General features: G+C 39.7%; 1 protein-coding gene across 3 annotated transcripts in view; it reads left to right on the top strand.

Annotated features, from left to right (window-relative positions):
* The window catches only part of DENND2B (DENN domain containing 2B), a 165,429-nt gene that overhangs the window by 119,494 nt on the left and 19,093 nt on the right, over positions 1 to 26,842 (top strand). For all 3 annotated transcript variants that reach the window (XM_063437869.1, XM_063437868.1, XM_063437870.1), the window contains 9 exons: positions 138 to 350; positions 2,778 to 2,874; positions 6,660 to 6,704; positions 8,946 to 9,130; positions 9,330 to 9,439; positions 9,771 to 9,840; positions 20,601 to 20,678; positions 21,972 to 22,112; positions 22,397 to 22,545. In XM_063437869.1, coding sequence (XP_063293939.1) covers positions 138 to 350; positions 2,778 to 2,874; positions 6,660 to 6,704; positions 8,946 to 9,130; positions 9,330 to 9,439; positions 9,771 to 9,840; positions 20,601 to 20,678; positions 21,972 to 22,112; positions 22,397 to 22,545 — 1,088 coding nt within the window. The remainder of the gene's footprint in view (positions 1 to 137; positions 351 to 2,777; positions 2,875 to 6,659; positions 6,705 to 8,945; positions 9,131 to 9,329; positions 9,440 to 9,770; positions 9,841 to 20,600; positions 20,679 to 21,971; positions 22,113 to 22,396; positions 22,546 to 26,842) is intronic.

The following is a 26,842-nucleotide window of genomic DNA, read 5'->3' as shown; positions in this document are numbered from 1 at the left end:
ATATAATTTCTGGTTAAGGTGCTAAAATCACTATATAACTATCTAATAAATGATGATGGTAAGCCATGCCTTGTGCCTTATATTTCAGAGCGTGTGCATGTTTATTTACTGATGTTTAAATCGATTTATTTTGAAAGTTGCCTTCTAAAGCCAGCAGCCAGTCGCTGAGAATTGGAAGTGCACCTGAAAGGAAGAGTCACAGAGTGCCACGACTGCCGAAGCGCCACAGCCACGATGATATGCTACTCTTGGCCCAGCTCACAATCCCCCCTTCACCCTCCAGTCTAAACGAGGACAGTTTAAGCACGACTAGTGGACTCCTGGCCCGGAGAGCAAGGCGGATTCCCAAAGTAAGCGTTAATAAATATCTTATCGTGGCTGTATCCCCAGGGCCGCACAATCGTATTTATTAATATATCTGCAGGGCAGTACCATCAGTATTTGTCATTAGAACACGTTTCCCAGAATGCAACTGTCCTTTGCCCCTGTTCCTGATTGAGCGGCTGTTTGTTTCATATGGGGAATTATCAGGGATAAAGATGAGATGAGATAGCTAGTAAATAATTCCTTGAAAACGTGTTTTTCTTTTTTAAGACAGTTATTCACGTTTGTCAATACTTTTTTTTTTTTAAATCACAGTTTATTCAGTAGGTAATCAAAAAAGGATTTTTATAGTAAGATAAAGGTAAAATGTTAGTTACGAAAGATTTTTTAGAGTTAGGATTGGCAAAGTTCAGGATAAAATATTTGAGTTGGGAAAAAAGTTTTAGAATCTTTTCTCTTGGCCTTCATTATGGAACTTAGCTTTTTTTTTTTTCTAACGACAACATGACGTGTAGGAAATAAATCATACAGGATTGTTGCAGTAAAATCTATGTTTTTTTTTTATAAACAGCTTTAAAAGACAGTTATTAAGATCTCATAAGTGTTTCTTAATCAGCATTTAAAGTGTCCGCCATTGCCCCATGTCAGACGTTTGGCTTTGAAGCCGTCTGAACTTGATTTGGACATGACTCTTTTTTTTGGAGCCTGGAACAAATCTCCTCTCAACTACCCAATGAGATCAAAGCAAAGCGTCTACGCTTTTGCTGACAGATTAGTGCTGCGCCTGCTAAACCTCTGTACGTTCTGTGGCCGTTGTTGTGATTTTAAGGCACGATGTATAAAGGCAGAAAGGAAATTGAGTGTCTAAATATTGATCTTTCTGCTGCTCTGTTTACAATTGATAACCTCACGATTCCTATTTAGAAATAACGCAGACAAATACGTGGTGAAAAATAGCAGGCTTTTATCTCGAGCGCTTTTCAGTGCTAGACTTCCTCTGCCTTTGAATGAAGGGATTCTATTCTCCTCGGCCTGTACTGGAGGGGAGAGATTGTTTTGGTTGCCTTTTGCTCTCTCCATTGACATCTTCCTGTTCTACTTAAGGCCATTTTTAGACGGAGCGCTTGCTGGTTTTAAAGCTGAATCAGCCTTAGGAAGGCAGCAAATTATAGTCACATGTGCTATAGATTATCCTAGAGGAAGGAATTAAATTGATCTTTCTCCCCAGTACCATCCACACACACTGTCAGGAAACCCATAAACTAAGGGGCTCTGGCAACATGTCTCTGGGGCCACCATATTGCGGAAATGTTTACCCTTTCACGTCTCTTCTCTAAACTGCTAAACATACCCCAGAGTTCAAATTCATATTTTTAATGAATGTGACCTGAAGATATTGAACTCGCATTTCTGTTGTTACTGAGGCGTGACCATTCGTCCTCCCTAGTCGGATTATATGTAATTTGTTAGGAATTGAAATTAAGCCAAATTGGAGAAATTCTTCAATTCAGCAGTTTTCGGTTTGCGTATTTTGGCCTAAAAATTGAAATCTCACTGTAACAATTTTCACTTTAGTGAGTAACCCTGCTTTTTAAGTATTTCTTTAACTAAAATGGATTCTCTAGTGCCAGGAAAACAAACCCGTTTTCCTGGCACTATAGGATCCTAAAGTGCCGCCCCCCCATTCCCACATCGCTGAAGGGTTTAAAACCGCTTCAGTCACTCACCTGAATCCAGTGCCGATTTCCCTCGGCGCTGGGCCAGGCTCTGCCCAGGCTCCTCCCCCGCTGACTTCAGCCGGCGGGGGAGACATCATGCACAGCAATGGCCGTGCCCCAATTAGGATTTTCCCATAGGAAAGCATTATTCAATGCTTTCCTATGGGGATTCCTGTGATGCTGGAAGTCCTCATGCAGAGCGTAAGGACGTCTAGCATCGGATAACAGACCAAAAGTCGTCTAGACACCCGGAAGTCCCTGTAGTGGCTGTCTTGTAGTTCCTCTCCCATGATTGTGCTCAGACACAGAACATCATGCTGAGTTAGTAATGGCTCAGATCATTCTGAATTACAGTAATATGCCGGGCTGTGCATACTGGGAAATGTAGTTTAGAAGCATGTGCACTATCAAGGTTCACCATTACTGCACTAGAGCCTTATTTGCTAAAGAGACAGCGAAGTTATAAAATTTGGGCCAAAGTTAGGCCCACATAGCATAGAAACTTGGTTTAACGAACCTCTTACTGTACAGTAAATAGGGGTGTAGGACATGAAATCCGAAATGGAATCAGGTCTGGATTTACATTAAATTTGTATTCTAGGGCAGCTGCATTTGTATCAGAAAATAAAAATTTAGAATGTTCCTGGGAGACCCTTTATAAGTCATAAAATAAGTCATTAAATGTGACTCGGGGGTCAGCGCCATTAGTTCATTATTGTTCATTTTCTCTTGCAGCTTGTACAGAGGATTAACTCCATATATAATGCAAAGCGGGGAAAGAAGAGATTGAAGAAGCTTTCTATGTCCAATCTGGAGACTGCTTCATTACGAGGTACAATAGTGCAACGTGGCGCGCTCTGTGTGATTGAAATTGCTTTGTTGTAAGGCTCACTGATTATATATTTGCTTAACTCCAGCAGTGTGCGGCTCATGCTATAACATGGTTTATTCCAGGTGATCGCCAATAAGTGTGTTATCCTGTGACCACAGCGATTTCTGTTTATTCTGCCTCTTTAAGACATGCCCTTGATCAATCAGGACTGGCATTGCACCCGAAGAAAGGGTGTATGGGCGTGAACCTTTCCCGCCATGTTAACTCCGCACGTCTTCTTTACTCTTTGCCACTTCGAGAAAATGTTTATCTCAGCCATGCTCCATCCAGAATGATTAGCAGAATGCCGACAAGTTGCTGCATGAATGTTTATTTACCCACCACGGGATGGAGTGATGCTCGGACGCTGGCTCCTGTCCTGTTTAATGAGCTTGCATCACTTTTCCAAGGAAAATCTCTCAGTGGCTTCAGGTTTCCCGGAGCTTGTTTAACGGATTATTTAAATCGCTTGTTTCCTGCCAGTTTGCCTTATTCCCAGCCAGAACCGCGTGTTTTCATATCCATTTACACACTGAGAGGGACAGTTTCTGAATCCCTCAGTGCAGTAAATGTCACTGAAGCTCTTACTATGGTCAGGGTTGCAATGGAGGTAAATATAAACCACACTTAACTCTGCGGCACTGTGCAGGTGGTTATGTGCAGATGTCCCAAGCGTGCATGTGACACATGGGCGCACAAGGCTCCGTGGGGGTTAAACAGCCTTCCTACTGATACCCAACATACCTACAGGAAACCAAAGATAGCTAGAATTAGTTTATTTTAAATATATGTGAATACAGCTTCGCTAGTTGAATTGCTCCACACCCCTTGTAGGCAGTGCTTCAAGTGCAATACAATAATACAAAGAACATTTATTTCTATTGAAAAAAACACTTTAACAATTTCCCAGTATATTTAATAGCAGACTTTGAATAGTCCTCATATTACAAAGTCCATTTTGCAATGAAAAATACATAATTCTCCTAAACCAAGTGGTGCAAACGGCCAGATTGCAGTTAAATATTGCTAAACCTTAGGAGATTAAGGTTTCATTTTCCCTTTTTTTTAGCCGTGTCGTCAACAAAACTGTCTGTAAATCGCAACCTTTGTTTCATTGGCTTTTTTAATAACACCCCATGCTTTAAATGTCACCTATAAACAAACTCCCAATCTCATCTATAAACACCTTATAAAAAGAAAAAACACCCCACGCATTATATCACATCCATAAACAAACACCATGTGTTACAAACACCCTATCTCATCTAGAAACACCCTGTATAAATATAATCCCCCCCCCATGCTTTATATCTTATCCGTAAACAAACACCTGGTGTTACAAACACCCTATCTCATCTAGAAACACCCTGTATAAATATAATCACGCCACGCTTTATATCTTATCCGTAAACAAACACCCGGTCTTACAAACACCTATCACATCTATAAACACCCTGTATAAATATAATCACCCCACGCTTTATATCTTATCCGTAAACAAACACCCGGTATTACAAACACCTATCACATCTATAAACACCCTGTATAAATATAATCACCCCATGCTTTATATCTTATCCGTTTACAAACACCTATCACATGTATAAACACCCAAATAAATATAATCACCCTACGCTTTATATCTTATCCGTAAACAAACACCCGGTATTACAAACACCTATCACATGTATAAACACCCTATATAAATATAATCACCCCACGCTTTATATCTTATCCGTAAACAAACACCATGTGTTACAAACACCTATCACATGTATAAACACCCTATATAAATATAATCACCCCATGCTTTATATCTTATCCGCAAACAAACACCTGGTATTACAAACACCTATCACATGTATAAACACCCTATATAAATATAATCACCCCACGCTTTATATCTTATCCGTAAACAAACACCCGGTATTACAAACACCTATCACATGTATAAACACCCTGTATAAATATAATCACCCCACGCTTTATATCTTATCCGTAAACAAACACCAGGTATTACAAACACCTATCACATCTAGAAACACCCTATATAAATATAATCACCCCACGCTTTATATCTTATCCGTAAACAAACACCCGGTATTACAAACACCTATCACATGTATAAACACCCTATATAAATATAATCACCCCACGCTTTATATCTTATCCGTAAACAAACACCCGGTATTACAAACACCTATCACATGTATAAACACCCTGTATAAATATACTCACCCCACGCTTTATATCTTATCCGTAAACAAACACCCAGTATTACAAACACCTATCACATGTATAAACACCCTATATAAATATAATCACCCCACGCTTTATATCTTATCCGTGAACTAACACCTGGTATTACAAACACCTATCACATGTATAAACACCCTATATAAATATAATCACCCCACGCTTTATATCTTATCCGTAAACTAACACCCGGTATTACAAACACCTATGACATCTATAAACACCCTATATAAATATAATCACCCCACGCTTTATATCTTATCCGTAAACAAACACCCAGTATTACAAACACCTATCACATGTATAAACACCCTATATAAATATAATCACCCCACGCTTTATATCTTATCCGTAAACAAACACCCAGTATTACAAACACCTATCACATGTATAAACACCCTATATAAATATAATCACCCCACGCTTTATATCTTATCCGTAAACAAACACCAGGTATTACAAACACCTATCACATCTAGAAACACCCTATATAAATATAATCACCCCACGCTTTATATCTTTTCCGTAAACAAACACCCGGTATTACAAACACCTATCACATGTATAAACACCCTATATAAATATAATCACCCCACGCTTTATATCTTATCCGTAAACAAACACCCGGTCTTACAAACACCTATCACATGTATAAACACCCTATACAAAGAAAAATAAAAAAACATGCTTAATTTCTCATCCGTAAACAGCAGATTTCTGTGTCCCAGATTCAGACATTCATCCTGTACTGGAGTCCTGTGTTTAAAATCTCACTTTTGGCAGTACACTAGGTAGAACTGCAGTTAGTGAGATTTTGTATTCCTTGTTTCAATTCTGTTTTGTGTGGTTACTGAGTAATGCAATAATAAAAAGCTGAACAGTTTATGCAATCCAATAAAAGAACAATGATGTCAAATAGACTGCAGTGAGAAAGTGTCTACAAATGCATCTACAACTTGTAAATAGCAACAAACACCTGTAAATTCCAAATAGACAATATAAATGCAGACATAAGTGTCCAACATTGGAATTGGCAAACTTTATAAAAGATGATTACACATGGAGGATGTAGAGGGACCGCACGTACGGGATTATTCACGAAACACCAAATTGTTGTAAATTGTACTTATGATTCCAAAATACAGGAAACAATAAGCAAGCACCGACTCGGGGGGAAGCTTTTTTGTCTACATTTCACAGTTAATGTTCAATTCACGTAATTCCTGCAATTCTGTGTTTAATGAATAAACTATCTCAGAGCATCTACATTATCTCTGGACTTTGTTCCATTGATTCACAGATTCATTATCTTTTATCCAAGGACATAATGGGGATCATTCACTAAACCAGGATGTGTGTAGAATTTAAATTAAAAAATATATATATACAAATTGAAAAATTCTTCTGGTCAGCTATTTTCCCCCCAGTTATTTCTATTCGTACAATCAAGTCATTTAAAGTTAATGGATTTATTTTATCTTTTTGTACAGATGAAAACAGCGAGAGTGAAAGCGATTCTGATGACAGGTTTAAAGGTACAATTTGGCTGTTTCTATGATGTATAAATACTGCTACCTCGGAAATCACCTAATAGTCCCAGTCACTGCATTGTTTATTCTTTGTTTTAATGCACTACGCCCTTTATTATCAATAAGAATTAACAAACAGAGATACATAGGCGTGCCTTCCCTTGCCATCCACTGTTCTCATTGATCAGGTTATTTTGCCACCCAGTGATGTCCTTATTAATTGATCAGGTTATTTAGTCATCCAGTGTTGTAATTGATCAGGTTATTTTGATTCCAGGGTGGTCATTGATCAGGTTATTTTGAGTCCCGTTAGACCATTGGTCTGGTTATTTTGATTCCAGGATGGTCATTGATCAGGTTATTTCGATTCCAGTGTTGTCATTGGTCAGGCTATTTTTCCCTCCAGGGTTGTCATTGGTCAGGTAATTTTGTCATCCAGTGTTTGTCATTGGTCAGGTTATTTTGATTCCAGAGTGTTCATTGGTCAGGTTATTTTGAGTCCAGGGTTGTCATTGGTCAGGTAATTTTGTCATCCTGTGTTTGTCATTGTTCAGGTTATTTTGATTCCAGGGTGGTCATTGATCAGGTTATTTTGAGTTCCATTTGACCATTGGTCTGGTTATTTTGATTCCAGGGTGGTCATTGATCAGGTTATTTCGATTCCAGTGTTGTCATTGGTCAGGCTATTTTTCCCTCCAGGGTTTGTCATTGGTCAGGTAATTTTGTCATCCAGTGTTTGTCATTGGTCAGGTTATTTTGATTCCAGAGTGTTCATTGGTCAGGTTATTTTGAGTCCAGGGTTGTCATTGGTCGGGTAATTTTGTCATCCTGTGTTTGTCATTGTTCAGGTTATTTTGATTCCAGAGTGTTCATTGGTCAGGTTATTTTGATTCCAGAGTGTTCATTGGTCAGGTTATTTTGAGTCCAGGGTTGTCATTGGTCGGGTAATTTTGTCATCCTGTGTTTGTCATTGTTCAGGTTATTTTGATTCCAGAGTGTTCATTGGTCAGGTTATTTTGATTCCAGAGTGTTCATTGTTCAGGTTATTTTGAGTCCAGTGTTGTCATTGTTCAGGTTATTTTGAGTCCAGTGTTGTCATTGTTCAGGTTATTTTGATTCCAGAGTGTTCATTGGTCAGGTTATTTTACCTCCATGGTTGTCATTGGTCAGGCTATTTTGAGTCCAGTGTTATCATTGTTCAGGTTATTTTGAGTCCAGTGTTGTCATTAGTCAGATTATTTTGACTGAAGTGTTTTCAATGGTCAATTTATGTTTCCATCCAGTGTTATCATTGGTCAGGTTATTTTGATCTCTGTGTTATCATTGGTCAGGATATTTTGCCATCCAGTGTTGTCATTGGTCAGGTTATTTTTATTCCAGGGTGGTCATTGGTAAGGTATTTTAATTCCAGTGTTTTCATTGGCCAGGTTATTTTACCATTCAGTATTGTCATTGGTTGGGCTATTTTGATTCCAGGGTTGTCATTGGTCAGTTATTTGGATTTCTGTGTTATCATTGGTCAAGTTATCCGTAATTCCAGAGTAGTCATTGGTCAGGTTATTCAGATTTTTGTGTTATCATTGGTCATGTTATTTAGATTCCTGTGTTTTCATTGGTCAGGTAATTTTGTCATCCAGTGTATGTCATTAGTCGGGTTATTTTGATTCCAGTGTTGTCATTGTTCATGTTATTTTGATTCCTTTGTTCTCATTGGTCAGGTTATTTTTACCTCCATGGTTGTCATTGTTCAGGTTATTTTGATTCCAGTGTTGTCATTGGTCAGATTATTTTGACTGAAGTGGTTTTAATGGTCAGTTTATATTCCCATCCAGTGTTGTCATTGGTCAGCTTCTTTTATTCCAGGGTGGTCATTGGTCAGCTTATTTTATTCCAGGGTGGTCATTGGTCGGGTTATTTTAAATTCTGTGTTATCATTGGTCATGTTATTTTGATTCCTTTGTTCTCATTGTCAGGTTATTTTGCCATCCAGTGTTGTCATTGGTCAAGTTGTTTTGATTCCAGTGTTTTCACTGGTCAGGTTATTTTGAGTCCTGTGTTTGTCATTGGTCACGTTATTTTGAGTCCTGTGTTTGTCATTGTTCAGGTTATTTTGAGTCCTGTGTTTGCCATTGATCAGGTTATTTTGAGTCCTGTGTGGTCGTTGGTCAGGTTATTTTGATTCTAGGGTTTTGATGGACATGCCCTGGGTTATTCAGCTCATGATGTATTTTCTTTGTCCAATTTCAGCACACACACAGCGCCTGGTTCACATTCAGTCCATGCTGAAGCGCGCCCCCAGTTACCGCACCCTGGAGCTGGAGCTGATCGAGTGGCAGGAACGGGAGCTCTTTGAGTATTTTGTGGTGGTCTCCATGAAGAAGAAGCCCTCTAAGAGCACATACATCCCTGAAGTCACATACCAGTTCCCGAAGGTATGTTTTAATAAGTGCTTAATAATCACAGGGCCAATAAGGTTACAGTAACTGGAACACCATCTGTTGACTACCCCTGGTGTAAATCATAATACCGTCTGCATATCACCATTTTCATTTAAATAATCAATATTCTTTTGAACTGGAGCACTTAATGTGCTGGTAATTACTGGTGTTTAAAACCTCTTTCTGCCCACAGCTAGAGAGACCTACGAAGCAGGTACGGGAAGCTGAGGAGCGTTTGAAAGCGATCCCACAATTCTGCTTCCCCGATGCCCGTGACTGGGTGCCCGTGGCAGAATATAACAGGTACGTGAGTTTACATTGTTTCAAAATCTGAAATAAATTAGAAGGGGAACAAATTGTGTCTGCAGCTCATGCAGATGCTTCTTATATCCGGAGTTCACTCCGATACTATTTCCTGGAATCTGAATGCTGCTTCCATGTGACTGACAGGTCCTGGCTGAACAGTGAAAATATTAAGGATATTCATTGCCAAGACTCTGTACATGCACAGTCTCTGCTAATTCAGCATTTACATTTTCCTCCTCCCCCTATCTGCCCTTAAACCCTGCCACACACAATCAGTTCGCCACGTGACACAATGCCCACGTCCGACTGTGCCCTCTGTCTTTTTCAGTGAGACCTTTTCTTTTATGCTGACGGGGGAAGATGGCAGCAGAAGGTTCGGATATTGCCGGCGGTTACTGGTAAGACTAGAAGTTTGATTGATTGTAATGGCAGTGTCTGGTTTTACTTTGTGTTTTTACTTTCTGTTAATTTATGGGGGGAATTTGGGGACAAATATCATCTGTTTAATGTCTTGAAACACGGATTGTGAGATCAGACAAGAATCAGCTGGAGTTGGTGAATCAGCTGTCCTATCTAGCTAGACATGCGCAGCCTTACATATTTCTTAGGTAGAATGATACAATTTAAATCTGATGGGGCTCAGACTCCCCGCAGTCTTTGCACAATGTGCAATTAATAAAAGATGGCCGACACTATAGCGGACTTGCACTGAGCAGTAATTCCCGAAACTTAGTTTTACGTAATTATCCTATAAATGTTGGAATGATGGCACAAGCCTTATGATCAGGTCTGTCTGAAGGTAACAATAACGTCTTTCTTTCCATATTTTGTAGCTTGAATAGGCTGTCTTTCATTTCACACTTTAAATGACACGCTCTTCTTTACAGAGTTATTCAAGATTACTGGGTTTAATGTCAAAAATGGATGAATTTGTGAATGATTATGATGTAAAAAGTAAATTTCAAAATGTAGGCGGAAATAGAGGAATTGTAGAATTTCTAGCTGCTGTTACCTCGATATGGTGCTTTCGCGACTTTAGCAGTGTGAAGTCCCTGACTTACCAAGATTCCTCACCCCTTGGAAGCAACAAGGCTATTATTCCGGAGGCTAATAGATCCAGTTATTGAGTGGCTGCCAGTGAGCAATTCTTGACGTGGAATGACAGAATAACCTGCGTCTGAGGCTATCAGAATTACAACTGCGCATTAGAGAATATTTTCACACAAAATTCACCTTATTTTGTTGTTTAGTGAATAAGACCCTTACGAGTTTTGTAGGGTTATCCACTAAAGGGAAAATTGTTGGGAATCTAGAGACAACTAAAAGAACATTCTAAACAAAAGGACAGAATAGTCGAACTGCAAAATTCTCCAAGCCAGCAATGCCTCCAGTTCGATTACTTTGGTCTTAAAATTGGATTTCACTTTGAATTACTCATAATTCTCAATTACTGTAGTCAGTTTTATTTAGTAATTTCAGGTCAGTTGAACATGGTAGTTTAACTCCAGTCCTTTTGCTCACTAATTACAAAAATAATATGGACAGGTAAAAAGAAAAAAAAAAAGAAAAAACACAGTCTGCCGGTGGTATCAATTAATAAATAAGATTAATAAACAAATTAGTCAGGATCCCAAGAACACCAGGTACTGTGGGTAATTAAACTAGGTCTCATTTCTGTCTATTTAGATTTGGGATTTTGAAGCCATATTACTAAGGAAAATGGCTTCAGTCACTGTTCATATACATATGTTTTGCATTGTTTCCATATTCTTGGTATTTAATAATAATAACAATAATAACAAATTATTTAACCAGGAAAGGTACATTCAGATTACTCTGGTTTTCAAGTACATCGTGGGGATATTTGAAATAAAGGATGTTTGATATTTTCTTGACTGCTGGTTGAGAGGGCAGATGGAGTAGCAAGCCATATTTGTTTTCCTATGTGGTTTGATGTCTGCTCCAGGGAGCGAAGTCTTTCTATTTCCTTGTCTGTAAAATGCACCTGTTTTTCTGATCACAGACACAGGTGAAGATTAGCTGCTGCAGATCGTCACCTCTACTTACCCAGATCAATGTTTTTTTGTTATTTGTGTTTCCTGTTATATAGAAAATTTATATTTGCTGTTTAAATGGGGGATATCTGGCCCCCTGCACCAAGACGTTTTTCTGAAACTAATTAAAAATAAAAGACGTCAAACACTCCTTTTGTGTATTTGCTTTGTGAGTGCATAAGTTGACGTGCCGGACTGAAAGAAAGGATTGGTGTGTACACACAGCTGCAGAAATGCCTGTGTTTGGATGCGGGTATTGAAACAAGCCCACGCCTGCCACGACTAACAGAACGGACTGTGCGCCGGCCAAATTCCACAGCTCATTGTTCTATGGCACTGGAGAGGGTAATTGGTTCCCTGTAAATAATACCTGTTACTCTCTGTGGATTCAGTAACAGCCACACTCCATGATTCCTAAAATCTGTTTATTGTGTATTTGTGTCTTTGCCAGCGCGCAGCCAAAAAGAATGGATCATCGAATGTAATTTGATGCATTGCGATTGGTGATCATGGGTAGAACTGTTAGGTCCACCATGCTTTTCTTAACTCGTATCTCTTCTTTGTACAGGAAAAGTGCTGCCCTGTAATGTGTACAATTAATTATCTACAGGAAGGAAATCAGTTTATGAAGATGATTCCTTAGGAAGCTGCTCTGAGCTGATTTTCTTTTAGTAGTATATGTAACTCTATTTGCTACATTGCGGAGGGATGCATTCTCTACCAGTCAGCATCAATGCAAATGGTCTGTCTGGCAAAGCATGCTGGGTATTACATTCCATTCTTGGACTCGGCTTGGTTTTGTGTGGTCAGAGGATGGCACATTGCAATAGTAAATGGGGGAACATGTGACCAATCAGAATTCCCTTAAATAACTAGCCAGTGCTCAAATATTCTCTGGGATATGGGCTTTAACTGTAAGAATGGGCTGCGGACTACCAATCCACTAGTTCATTAAAGGGGCACGGTTGGTACTGTACCTGCTTCATCTCATTGAAGTGGTTATTGTGTCTAGAGTCTCCTGGCGCTGTCCTTTCATCTAGCGTTTTTTAATGTTCTAATACTAAGCAAGAGTCCCCTAAAGCCCATCCATCCCCTCTTTGCTGCTTGGGCTAATGAGGAAGCATTAATCTGAGCAGCAATTTGTAGTTGTGGTTGGCTGAGAATGTCAGCTGAATTGCTTTGGCTAGAAGGAAGTGTGTAATCTCTGCCTTAGCCACACCTTGAGTCTGGGCGGAGCTATGGGTGGCCAGGGACCCTCATTCCGTGTTAAAATGCTCGAAAATAGTTTAACACTTAATGGAGGGACATCCAATGGATTCTGAGCACTTTAACCACTTCAATTAGATTATATTGTTATAGTGCCTACAGTGTCCCTCTAAATACCAACATGGCGAGAAAATGTCAAGTCCACTTAGCATTTTTTCTTTGACGCTCTAAAACACACACCCTGACTCACCGTGCACCCCTTTCCCACTCTGCGATCCTAATTATAGCTAGGAATAGGGATAGGAAGGTGTCTGCCACAGCCTGGTAGCTGGACTATTTTTTTATGGGACCTCTTACTGTCACACAATCTACAATCTTACCACTTTTTGACTTATCCCATCACAGTTTCTTGTGTCCAGCTGCTGTTTTCAGTATTTGATGCTGTATGTTAAATTCATCTTGGGTCAGGCGTGAACTTAAATATTTTGTGGTAATTAATTTGTTTAACATAATCACTGACCTGCCATTGATTCCATCAAACCTTTAACAGTTCAGTAAATAGCAATTTCTAGTCTCCCACAAATGAAACATTCCAACACTACGTTCTTAGTGAACAACCCCCCCCCCCCTTTTATTGAATACAGAAAAACAAAGTCAGTATCTGAAGTGCTATTAAACCCTCCGATGGGAATTTATTCATGTTTAATGTTTGTTTTATATTGTTTTTGCACAACATGCAATGCAACTTTGTATAAATCATGCAGAACTGTAGAGCAAATTGTATAATATTTATATTTGTGTCATTTGGAGATAAATAACTGCGTATTTTTTCATCTTAATAAATGATGCTCTCCGAAGATCTGCTTCAGTTCTGTTTATTCTTTTATTATTCGTTACCATAGCAATAACTATTTATTTTAGCATTTTTTCCTTCCTTGTATTATGAAAACTGTAAGCGTTTAAATTGTAGAACATAGTTGTAATGAAGAGTTTTCAAATAAATAATTCAGAGTTTTCAGATTAATAATTGGCGGATCCTTACATGGAGATATTAGGGGATTTATTTACTAAGCCATAGGCTGAAGTACTAAGTTATATAGTAACCCCTCAGCCTTTCATCTGTCACACAGTTAATGGCTATTATTTTTGCAAATTATTTGCCTAAGTTGGACTTTTAACCCCTTAAGGACACATGACGTGTGTGACATGTCATGATTCCCTTTTATTCCAGAAGTTTGGTCCTTAAGGGGTTAAATCATATTATGCAAGCTGTACATTTCAAAATGGCCGCACTTGACAGTGTTGCTTAAAATGTCTGTGTTGATAAATGTGATTCTTTGTGTATATTTTGCAGACAGGTTTATGGTATATTTATTAATCCAGTCACCGGATATAGTGCATGGTCTGTAATGTGTGTAAAATTGATTATAAATGATGACATATTACCTTGATTTTTGGAGGGCAGTGTTTCTGTCGTCCCATGAACCACATTTAATCTTTATTTCCTAAATAGCTTTTACTCATTGCAAGAATATTAATCACCGTGGAAACCTATATTAAGAAATACAAACAGTCGATTGACCCAGATCTCGCTAAACATGGAGTTCAATCATTTCTGCAGCATTTATTGGAAAGGGGCTCTCAAATTGCGTCTCCTGCTCTTTATTAACCTATTATATCACCAGTGCATATTTTCTGATTTATAAGATCTGGTTGGTTGACAACGATGCAAAATGTTATCCAAAATAGAAATAAAAAAAATCTTACTATCTTACTTGCCTGATGGTATCTGTCTAAATAATGGTATCTGTCTGTCTGTCTGTCTGCGTGATGGTATCTGTCTGTCTCATGGGATCTGTCTGTGACTGACACATTTATCACATGTCTCATTTATATGCTATTTTATCAAAGTTATTTTCTATTTGTCAGCCTCCGTCTATCTGGCTCTCACTGTCTCATGTACCCGTGTCTGTCTGTTACAGCCTCATGTATTTGACTGTCTTTGTTGCAAGGATCTCTCGTCCCACAGTTTGTCGGAGCTGTTTGTGTCTGAATAAATTTGTTGATGTCTTTATCTGCTTTGTCTGTTTCTGTTGAATATTTCGTGATTAATACAGATCTTTTTGTACAATAATAATGATCTTTCTATGTAATATTAATAACTAATCTTTTTATAATAATGGTAATAATGATCTTTTTATGGAATAATAAGGCGTGCAGTCCCTTCTCCTTGGAGACTTTAGGAGAGTTAGCCTTAATCTCTGTAATGTCCAGAAAGGCATTGGGGCTCTGAAATCTGTCGATTCTCCGTTCGATCTGTGAGCATTTTTCTTCGTAGACTTTTCTGTGATTCAGGAATGTGATGCTTTTACTGGCACGGAGCTGAGATTGTTCTCTCCTGGTGCTTTTCCAAGGATCCCTGGCTCGCTTTCAGCATTCCTTCACATTCAACACAATGCTTTTTAACCAAAACCCAGCATACTTTATTTAATCACCATAGCCAGCTGTCTCCCGACCTAATATGGGCAAAAAAAGGAATCACCCCCTGCCTAGCCGTGTTCCATATAGGATACAGTGGGTTCCCTTAATAGAAGAGCCTGTTTCAGACTGTCACTGGTTCTTCCTTGATAAAGTTCAGTAAAGACACCTGTTTTACTCCGTGTGCCAAAACCGGTAATTACTGGGGTACGGCTGGTCCTTACAGTTTATTATTATTATTGTAGGAGAGGCTTCCTTCAAGATATATCAAAATACAGACACCTGTTTCACTCCATGTGCCAGAACCGGTGATTACAGGGATACAGACGGTGCTCACAGTTTATTATTATTATAGGAGAGGTTTCCTTCTCGATATATCTAGATACAGACACATGTTTTACTCCAGAGATCAGAACCGGTGATTACCGGGGTACAGCCGGTTCTTACACTTTATAATTTATGTAGCAGAGTTTTCCTTCTAGATATATCTAGATACAGACACCTGTTTTACTCCATAGATCAGAACCGGTGATTACCGGGCCACAGCCGGTTCTTACAGTTTATTATTATTATTATTATAGAAGAGGTTTCCTTCTCGATATATCTAGATACAGACACCTGTTTTACTCCAGAGATCAGAACCTGTGATTACCGGGGTACAGCCGGTTCTTACAGTTTATTATTATTATTATTATTATAGGAGAGGTTTCCTTCTAGATACATCTAGATACAGACACATGTTACAGTCTGTGATTATTGAGGTACAGCAAGTCCTTGCAGTTTACAGTAGAGGTTTTGCCAAATAGCCAGAAACAGACCGACTGCTCAGCATTTGCCTCTAATCATGTTGTAATAAAAGAGGTATAATAAATGGTCAAACTGAAAAAAAGAAAAATAATTAGAGGATTCTCGGGCAACTAAAATTTGAGGTGTGAGTGTATGATATCATGATAAAGTTTTCACTTCTTCATTATCCATTGATATGTTTGTATGGAGTGCTCACTCACTGAGTGCTCACTCTGTAAGCAACTGTTTTCCATTATCCCGTTCAGAATCTCTGAATTGATCTAGCGAGACGGCTTGAGAAAAGCTGAAGGGACTGCAGCCTTAGCCTGCTACTACCATAACTACTTCCATTAACACGTATAACAACAGATTGTGGTTCGTAGAGAATACAAAGTAATAAGTGAAAGGAAGGAACCATTTCAATTAAAGAAAAACTGTTACTACCAAAGGTTTTTTCATATTAAAAATAATATCAGGAAGTATTACTTTACTGAGAGGGTAGTGGATGCATGGAATAGCCTTCCAGCTGAAGTGGTAGAGGTTAACACAGTAAAGGAGTTTAAGCATGCGTGGGATAGGCAAAAGGCTATCCTAACTATAAGATAAGGCCAGGGACTAGTTAAAGTATTTAGAACATTGGGCAGACTAGATGGGCAGAATGGTTCTTATCTGCCGTCACATTCTATGTTTCTATAATCTCTATATTTAACAAATATATATTTTGAGCCATGATATGTGCACCTCTTTATCCTGTAACTGGACGTCTCCATCTTAGCTCCCTGTTGTCAATCATTGGTATAAGCTCTCAGGGCCGCCATCAGGGGGTGACAACCATGACGGTTGACACAGGGCCGGCGGTCCTGGGGGTCCCGGCCGCCTGGGCCACACCTGTAGCGGCGGAACTGCCGCCGGTGCACTTTCACCGGAGCCCGCACGCTGATGTGGCCTATCGGGTAGGCCATGCACTTATGGCCACCCGATAGGCCCCATATCTTCAGGGGCCTGGTCAGCGCTGTGGCCGCGTAATAGCGCGACCGGGCCCCTTTAAAAAAAAAAAACGCAGCCGCGGCAAGAGCTGCTGGGAGTAAGTGGTCACTTCCTTCTAGCTCACTCCGCGCGGGAGGAGCGAGCGCCAGTGAAGAGGGAGAGCCGTGCCAACTCCCATCAACCCCAGCCACCCTCATGCAAAGAAAAGGTAAGAAACAGGAGGGTGGCTAAAAAATGAGCTGTGTGTGTGTCTGTCTGTATGTATGTCATTATATATGTATATATGTATGTCATTATGAATGTATGTCTGTATGTATGTCTGTCAGTATGCATGTATGTCTATATGTATGTATGCCAGTATCAATGTATGTCTGTATGTCATTATATATGTCTGTATGTAAGTATGAATGTAAGTTTGTGTGTATGGATGTCAGTATGTATGAATGTATGTATGTATGTATGTCTGTCTGTATATATGCATGTATGTCAGTATGAATGTATGTATGTCTGTATGCCATTATGAATGTATGTATGTATATATGTATGTATGCCAGTATTAATGTATGTATGTCAGTGTGTATGCATGTGTGTATGTATGGATGTTAGTATGTGTCTGTCTGTCACTATGTATGCCTGTGTCTGTATATGTGTGTATGTCTCAGAATGTGTGTGTCAGTATGTATGCCTATATGCATGTATGTCTGTTTCAGTATGTGTGTCTGTTAGTATATATCTGTGTGTGTATCTGTGCCCTTTTATATCAGTGCGTGTGTTTGTGTCCGTTTGTGTATTCCTGTGGGCGGGATTTGGAGGCAGACCCTGTGGGCGGGATTGGAGGCGGACACCAGGGGGCCCAGACCCTGACCTGAGTTAGGGGTCCCAACATTTCTGGTGGCGGCCCTGTAAGCTCTGTTCTTTTACACCTGACTGTGAGCATAGATAGAGCATACAGAGACTTTAGGAGAAGTGAAGAAATCTTTCTGTTTCTCCTCTTCATTTACAACATGTGCCCTGGCTGTGCCTTGTCTGAAGTGGATTATGTTGTCATTTGCTAAAACATCAATATAAATGTAAAGAAAAGACCGGATCACATGAAAAAAGCTAACACAAGTTTTAGGTGATATTTTAGTATTTTATTCACTGGTATAAATTCCAGAGAAGTCAAAGTTCTCCTTTAAAACACACACATTTTCTTCCATGAGTTATATATAAATAAAGAGGGATTAGGTTTTTTTTGATTTTTTTTGTAATTGGTAAAAAAAAAAAAAATTAAATAAAAAACTATATTGTGTTAAAAAAAATAGTTTTAATGGAACCACTAGCAGCCGCAGATTCAAATAGTGTTTTTGTTTTATGATAATTTATTTTTATATAGGTCCAAAAAGCGACGAAAATGCATCTTTTTTTAAGAAACAGATTTTATACCCATCTATGAAAATGTAAAGTACGTCATAAATTGGAGTGCAATGGTGGAAAAAGGCTGCGAGTGTGAGCCACACATTGACTGAGCCCACCAGCTGAGATGTAAGGGAGAAATCCCAGCAATAATCCTTAGATTGGCTTTGAAAATAATGTCAATACATCTATGTTAGGACTAATGTCCGCACCAAGATTTCTAACCAAAAATTATAGACTGGTGTTCCAAAATTATAGGCTGGTGAACCGCCACAATGTAAGAACTAATGGCAAACATACTGGGTAATCGTCTTATATAAACATCTTAATAGAAATGGAAATATTACCCCGTTACAAGACTGCGCTGTGGCCACTATTTTCGTTGGCTCAGAGTTTACCGTCTCCATAATCTACGGCATGTTTTCATTTAAGGGTTAAACTACTGTGTCTTATGATATCATACATGAGTGTATGGCAGAATGTGGCTGACGTCTGTTTAATGATTTCAAGAGATACATTGATATTTAACGATGACCGTGGGGCAATAGATTGATTGCAATTAATAATTCACCTATATCAAGCAGGCTGACAAATCTGACAATCGTATCTTGTTGCAGATTTATTGATCGGCTTTGTGCGCAATTTCCCCTTTTCTACGTTTTACAAACTTTACCAACGGAGAGCTTTAACTTGAGAAAAATTGGAACATTTCACAATTTACAGAATTTTGCTACAGGTTCCATACAGCTTCCAGGAACCTAAAATAAACAGAAAGTGATTAAATAAACATTGTGTTTGAGAAATATGTACGTGGGATAATTGATAAGGGTCAATGATGCCACAAGATGTGTTTGTTCCCTGTAAGGGCTTTTTCGTGAGCAGTCCAGGACTAAACCAGTCATGAACAACCTCTGATATACTTTTAATATTCAAACTGCTAGGTGTTATTGTTATAATTTTATTCAGTGTTTGATTGGTCAAAAAAAGCGCCTGTAGGGAACGGTGCTGCTGACAGTCTTCTATTTGTTTATTTCTGTTTCTGCTTTGTGACAGAAACTATTTAACAAATAAATGGTGAAATCCCTGTTTGAAACGTCAATGAGGGTCTCCTTGTAAATCATGTTATAAAGAAATAGAAATAAATATCTCATTATCACGTCAAATTATAATCTGAGAACTGTGTCTTTCGAAGATCAGAAAGAGCAAAAATATATTTAAATACATTTTCAGATACTTTGCAATGATATAGTGATCGTTCAGGCCCCCGGTTTGGATGTGGTCTTGAAATGCTATAATGTACAATATTCTGCTGAAAACCAGTTAAAGTAAAACTGTGACTTGTCTATTTCATATGTATAGCGTGTTTATAGCGCATTCATTGAGAACACATATTGATGTGTTTTTTGTTTTGTGAAATATAATGAGATGAGCTTTGCCTGCGGATCCTGGATGACAGAGCTACCGTTTTCGTTATGTAAATTAACATAATATTCATTGATTTGTCACAGATTGTAAAATAGCGTAGACACGCTTGTTGTCTTATGTTGGCTGTGTAACACGGTCATTGGCTTTTGTTTGTGACTGTAGGTAGTCATGTCTGCTGACGTAATGCCTGTAAAAGAGGGCAGAGGAAGGGATTCATTTGCATGAAATGCCTTACTGTGCCTTTTCTGTAGGTAGTTGTGATCTCAGAGTCAAGTTATATTCAAATAAACGCAAACATATACTGTAGAAGTTGTTGCTACGTGGTGCAGTGCTACTGTGGAGAAGGATTGCCATATCCAAAATATTTACCTGGGCATACTGTTACACTCCATGAAGAGTGCTGCCCTGTGTTATGTAGAATCCAAGTGGTTTTCACATCTCAGGCAGGACCATGCAAGATTTCCAGTAAAACATGGCAGATCTGGCATCCCTCGGGGTAATATGTAACACGTGTGTGTGTCACATGCGAGACATCATCTGGAATAAAGGCTGCACTATATAGTTCAGGGATTAGACAGACATTAAACTTGATCTCTGTCGCATTGATGCTTGTACTGTAAGGTGTCCTTGGCATCTGTGCGTGTGAGGATTAGACAGGAGTCACTTGCTGTGTGAATGCACATTCAATCAAAGTGAAATACAGATCAATGCTGAGGATTCCAATCTCGATAATGATGATAAATATTCCTGTATACAAGGCTTCATACTGCACGATACAAAGCACTTTATTGCTGCTAATGAACTTTTTTAAAATTATTTCTTAACAGCCAAGTGGAAAAGGCCCCCGTCTACCGGAAGTGTACTGTGTGATCAGCCGCCTTGGCTGCTTCGACCTGTTCTCCAAGGTAAGGACCGGCCACATTTACAGCTTTCAATCTCTTTAATTGACACCTCAGCTCTGATTTTAAACTTCATTACTTTGTGCTGAGGTTTCCTCGGATTACTTCACATTCTATCAGCCCCCCACACATCAGAGATTGGCCACCGCTTACATTGATCTCATAATAGTGTGAATTGATCTGTGTATCCTCTTTAAGAATTGATTGATAAATAGATAGGTAACAGTGTCAAACTGTTTATAAACCCCCCCAAAACAGAAAAATAAGCATCTTTTAAAGTGCAGCAAACAGTACAAACTACCTCCTTATTACAGAGTCCTACACCGGTTATAACTCAATATAGAGAGAATGAGCCCCCAGCCAGGTGCATATTGGGTAACATAGCCAGCACCCTAACTATGTGCGTATAGTACAGAAGGCGTTAAACCAGGCCAGACAGTTATATTCACGTGTCGGTGTTAAATCGCTCGCCCCCTCTTCTCTGTAACTCTGAATTCCATCTCTGCTGCTATTTCCCCCATCGTTTGGAGCCGCGCTCGATGTACTGTAATGGCTGTATTTGCATTGGCCCATGTTAGGAAAGGAAAGTAGTTTTTAAAGAGGTCAATCTGTTCCCTCGGCACTCTTATTGCCTAATTCACTTTATGTAGAATAAGCCGTATGAAAGAGATTAATTCTGCTTCCAGAATACCACTTCACTTTCTTCAAAAAATGTGGGGGTTTGCTTCGAGTAGTTGTCGTTTTTATATTATCAGGTGTTTCAAGGGAAACTATAGTGCTTGGAAAACAAAGTTGTTTTCCTGGCACTATAGCTTCCTATAGTGCCCCCGATGTCTTGCCCCCTCCCGGGGTGCAGAAGGGGTTAAAAATCCTTTCTGTCACTTACCTGAGGTTCAGACTCCACCTCCGCTTCTCTCCTACCAATGTCAGCAATAATAATAATAAATAACTGCAATAAATACCTTTGCAGGGTTAGGGGACCTGGGACACTGCACCCAGATCTCTTCAATGAGCTGACGTGATATGGGTGCCTATAGTGTCCCTTTAAAGAGGATCCCTAAACTTGTGTTAACATTTTTTCATTTAAAGGACCACTATAGGCACCCAGACCGCTTCAGCTTAATGAAGTGGTCTGGGTGCCAGGTCCAGCTAGGATTAACCCTGCCTGCTGTAAACATAGCAGTTTCAGCGAAACTGCTATGTTTACCTATGGGTTAATCCAGCCTCTAGATCCGGAATTTAACATTTCCTCAGTTTTGAATGAATGGGGCGTAATGTAATAATTTTTTATGTTTTCAGATCCTGGATGAGGTGGAGAGGAGGCGAGGAATTTCAGCTGCTCTCGTATACCCCTTTATGAGGGGTTTAATGGAGTCACCTTTTCCGGCACCTGGGAAAACCATTAGAGTCAAAACCTTTCTGCCGGGGCACGGCAATGAGGTAGGAAATGCAAACAGGGGATTCAAACCCAAACACTAGAGAGTTACTTGAATATTTCATGTGTATGTCACCTGGCAGGACATGAATAGTTCTGCCCAGTACAATGTAATAATCAGATGTTGTTGGAGGGAAATTGATTGACCAGTTATTACGAAATCGTAAATTTTAAATGAAAAATGATGTGAAATATGGAGTTCTGAGAGCTCTAACCGCAGTGGGCGAGGACACGTCCACTGTATAAAATAATCTGGATATTATATTTTATTGATATTATCTGTTTTCAGGTGATTGAGCTGCGGCGGCCGATGGATTCACGGTTGGAACACGTTGACTTTGAATGCCTATTTAAATGTCTGAGCGTGAGACAAATCATCCGGATCTTTGCGTCTCTGCTGCTGGAGAGACGCGTTATCTTCGTTGCCGACAAACTAAGGTCAGGCTCGCAGAAATTATTCTTTTTGGCAGAGAAATAGATAAAACCAAAACTAGTCTGTTCCAGTTAATTAAAGTTTCGCCACTATCCTGCCAATTCGAACACCTGCTTGGGGGATTGAATGACATATGATAACTTTGAATTATTTTATGTTATTAGACGTATGTCCGGGCAACACTTGTTTCAACTTACAATTTTGTTGTTACTAAATAAAAACCAGATAAACCGAATTTTACTTTTGCATTTAGAAGACGTATTTATCCTACAGCAGGGATAGGCAACCTTCGGCACTTCAGATTTTGTGGACAACATCCCCCATAATGCTCTTACACCCATAATGATGGCAAAGCATCATGGGAGGTGTAGTCCAAAACATCTGGAGTGCCGAAGGTTGCCTATGCCTGTCCTACAGACATGATATGGTGTCTCAAAAAAAACCTGACACTTAAGCGAATAACTCGGTTAGTGAATAAACGTGCTCATGGATTGCTCTATGAATGTTGTTTGTTTGGGGTTTGGTTCGCACACGCTCTCAGGCGTCGTATCACATTACTAACAGAGGCCCTCCCTGCTTTATACCCTCAGTGCTAGACAGACACTCAGGGGGTGAAGCAGATAGCTTTGCTTGGCGTGAGTTTTAGGTCCTGGTTAATCTGTGTTTTAGGATGAAGATGGTTGCATGAGTCAGTGATATTTTATTATCACACAGAGAGTTTATCTGAAGAATGCTGAATTGACTGCAACCAATTTGTTACATGGTGGGACCCTCCTCCATAGCCGTTCTCTTGAACCCTTATTTCTGCAATCACATCATTAAATGGGAACTAACAGAGAAAGTAGCATTTTCATATTATTATCTGCTAGTTTCCATGGCTGTCCGTGTCTGTTTTGTATAAATGATATTGAGTTTTTTTGTTAGTTGTGCCCTTCCAGTGTGCTCTGTGCTGTGTCCTCTGAGTATTCTACACACAGCATTGTAATGTCCATATTCCTTTAGTGTAAAATATATTGTGGTTTTAGTTAAGTATTCTACAGACTAGCTACATTGTAACATCAATTTACATTTTTACAGATATAGGTAGGTGATCATATATTGATAGTAAGTGCTGTGATGCACAGTTTCTTAGCCAGTGGATGAACATTAATTTCTCGTTCTTTAATGTTGAGCAGAGCGTTGGCCGCTATGATGTTGCTGTGTTAATGTGTTTGAAATGTGACCTTTTTAATCTACATTAATTGTGGTTTCAGCCAAGTCCACACTAGTTTCTCGCACTCTGTGAGTCGGTCTCTCTTATTTGGGCATGATTGGCTGACCATTATTCCTGAATTAATTAATGCATTCGGACATTGTGGTAAATTTCAGCAGTGTTTCGGACATATGATCCCCAGGATTAGTCCAGTCGTTACATTTCCCAAACCAACCACAAGTGATTTCTCATCATTGTCTGTGCAGGAGACACATGGGGAGATTAAGGGGTCCCTGGTCACCGAGCGAGACTTCATGTGGCCTTCACCTCGCTGGGGGAGTGCATATTAAAAAAATTAATTGTTCCTAGGGGTGCGCATTGTTTAATTCCCTTCGCGCTGGGATCCGCATTTAATTCACCACAAAACATGAAATAATTAGCTTTTATTTTTTTTACAAAGATCCTTCTGTTGTAGTTTAGGGGTGACTTAATATTGAGGTGATACATTGGGGGGAGTAGTTATGGCGGAAGCTAAGGGTTGGAATTATATAGGGGATATTACTCTAGGCAGAAAGTAAAGGGAAGTGGAATTTAAAAAACAATTTGATAGGTTTACAGGAGAGTTGGAAAAAAAAGATTAGAAAGGGGGAATTATATTGGGGAGCAGAAAAATTGGGGAGATGTTAGTGATGGAGAGCATTGATGAGAGGATTATATTGGAAATTAATAAAAGGAGGAGATAATCTTGAGGTGAAAGGATTAACTGCAGTTTATATTGGGGGTTGGATATACACAGATACTTATATGAGGAGAGAGTGTAAGAGTCTGGGAGAAAGAATTAATGGGGTGTTTATATTGGGGGTTGTATTGATGGTGGGTTGATATTGGGAGGAAGATTGATGGGGGCTCTGTTGGTGGGAGGATTGTGGGGGCTTTTATATTGGGGGAGGATTGAGCGGGGGCTGTATTGGATGAGTAGACAGATCATGGTATAGGGAGACAGCTACCCCCTCGTGCCGGATGGGCCCATCTCGGCTCCTTCTCATGAGGGCCTCTTTGGTGCCGAAGTAAAGGAAGCGGACAATGACGTCCCGCGGGGTGTTGTTATCCGCCCTCTGGGCTCGCAGGGCTCTGTGCACCCGCTCAATGTGCCACTGTTCTTCAGGGAGGTCAGGGAGGAGAGGCCGCAGGAGAGTAAGCAGTGTCTCCCGCAGATTTTCGTCCCGCACCTCAGGGAGCCCCCTAAGGCGGAGGTTGTTCCTCCGGGACCTATTCGCCATGTCCTCCAGTGCCAGGTCAGTATCCACCATGCGGGCCGCCATCTGATTCACCCGTTCAACAACATCGTTGTGGGCTCGAGCGGTGGTATCCATGCGGTCCTCCAGGGCTGCAGTGCGTTCCCCCAAGGCTCCGATATCTGCCTGGAGCACAGCCGTGGACCTGGCTATTTCCCCTGCCAGGAAGGCCCTGACTTCAGCCAGTTTGGCCAGGACAGTTTCCTGATCAGCGGTCGGTGCCTCAGTATCGGCCTGGGTCGGGGTGTGCGGAGATCCTCCGTCGCCATCTTGGCTCCCTGTTCGACCAGGCCGTTGCATGGCGAAGTGGTCGAGGACGGAGGCTCTGGATTCTGCTGTTTTTTTCTCCAGCTTGTTTGTACGCCTCCTCTCCATGTCTGGGGACCCGTTTTGGGGTAATTTGCGAATATTTAGGTCGCTTTAGTGGGCTTTAGGGCGCGATGAGTGCGGAGCACTAATGAAACACGTCCGTGTTCATCGACGGTTCGGCCACCGATCTCCATTGTTATTTTTAAGGCATTCAAATACAGAGGGTAATTGTCACTTACTGTTTTATTTAATGTACAAAATGATCAGAAACAAATTAGATTTATCATGATGCATACAATTTATTTTATGTAAGGACATTCTGATTTATATCTCTATTGTTTTGGAGACTTAATTGTGTTTTGGCATTAAAGGGACACTATAGTCACCTGAACAACTTTAGCTTAATGAAGCAGTTTTGGTGTATAGAACATGCCCCTGCAGCCTCACTGCTCAATCCTCTGCCATTTAGGAGTTAAATCTCTTTGTTTATGAACCCTAGTCACACCTCCCTGCATGTGACTTGCACAGCCCTCCATAAACACTTCCTGTAAAGAGAGCCCTATTTAGGCTTTCTTTATTGCAAGTTCTGTTTAATTAAGATTTTCTTATCCCCTGATATGTTAATAGCTTGCTAGACCCTGCAAGAGCCTCCTGTATGTGATTAAAGTTCAATTTAGAGATTGAGATACAATTATTTAAGGTAAATTACATCTGTTTGAAAGTGAAACCATTTTTTTTAATTCATGCAGGCTCTGTCAATCATAGCCAGGGGATGTGTGGCTAGGGCTGCATAAACAGAAACAAAGTGATTTAACTCCTAAATGACAGTGAATTGAGCAGTGAAATTGCAGGGGAATGATCTATACACTAAAACTGCTTTATTTAGCTAAAGTAATTTAGGTGACTATAGTGTTCCTTTAACAAACATCTAACAGAAAGTGAAAAATATTGTAGAAATATTTCAATCAAATATTTAAAAAAAAAAAAAAAGAAAAATCTCAGCGGCTATCTATTGGGTTCCTCTGCCTGATGGGATTTGAATTCATTGTTATCAGCAGTGTGCAGAGTTGTTAAACATTGAGACGGGGTTAACGGCGTGTTATTAGTTTTTGCTGAGTGATGATTGCATCCAGTCTATTCCCAGCCAAACTGTTACTAGTGCTTTTCTGTATATATCTGGCTAATTCCGCACTGAGATCCGTGGGAATAATGTAGCTTTAATGTATTTTGACACAGATTAACGTCATCCCTTTGCTCACTAAACAGATCAGTTACAAAACACACAGCGGACAGTAGCAAGATGGAATCAAACCATAAGAGGATTGATTTACAGAAGAGATTGAGTCGCACATCTCATTAAACAGAGATTAGCCGCGAGTCCTCCGTTCAGAATCCCAATATACAGTAAGGAATCAGTAGGATAGTTTATTCACTAAACACTCAATAGCCACATTCTGACTGTATCTGAGCTGCAAAGATTTCCAGATCAGCGAATTAGTATAAATT

The sequence above is a fragment of the Pelobates fuscus genome, chromosome 12, assembly GCF_036172605.1.
Source record: "Pelobates fuscus isolate aPelFus1 chromosome 12, aPelFus1.pri, whole genome shotgun sequence".
Taxonomy (NCBI): Eukaryota; Metazoa; Chordata; class Amphibia; order Anura; family Pelobatidae; genus Pelobates; species Pelobates fuscus.
The sequence above is the reverse complement of the archived record's forward strand: the minus strand, read 5'-3'. Positions and strand labels throughout refer to the sequence as shown.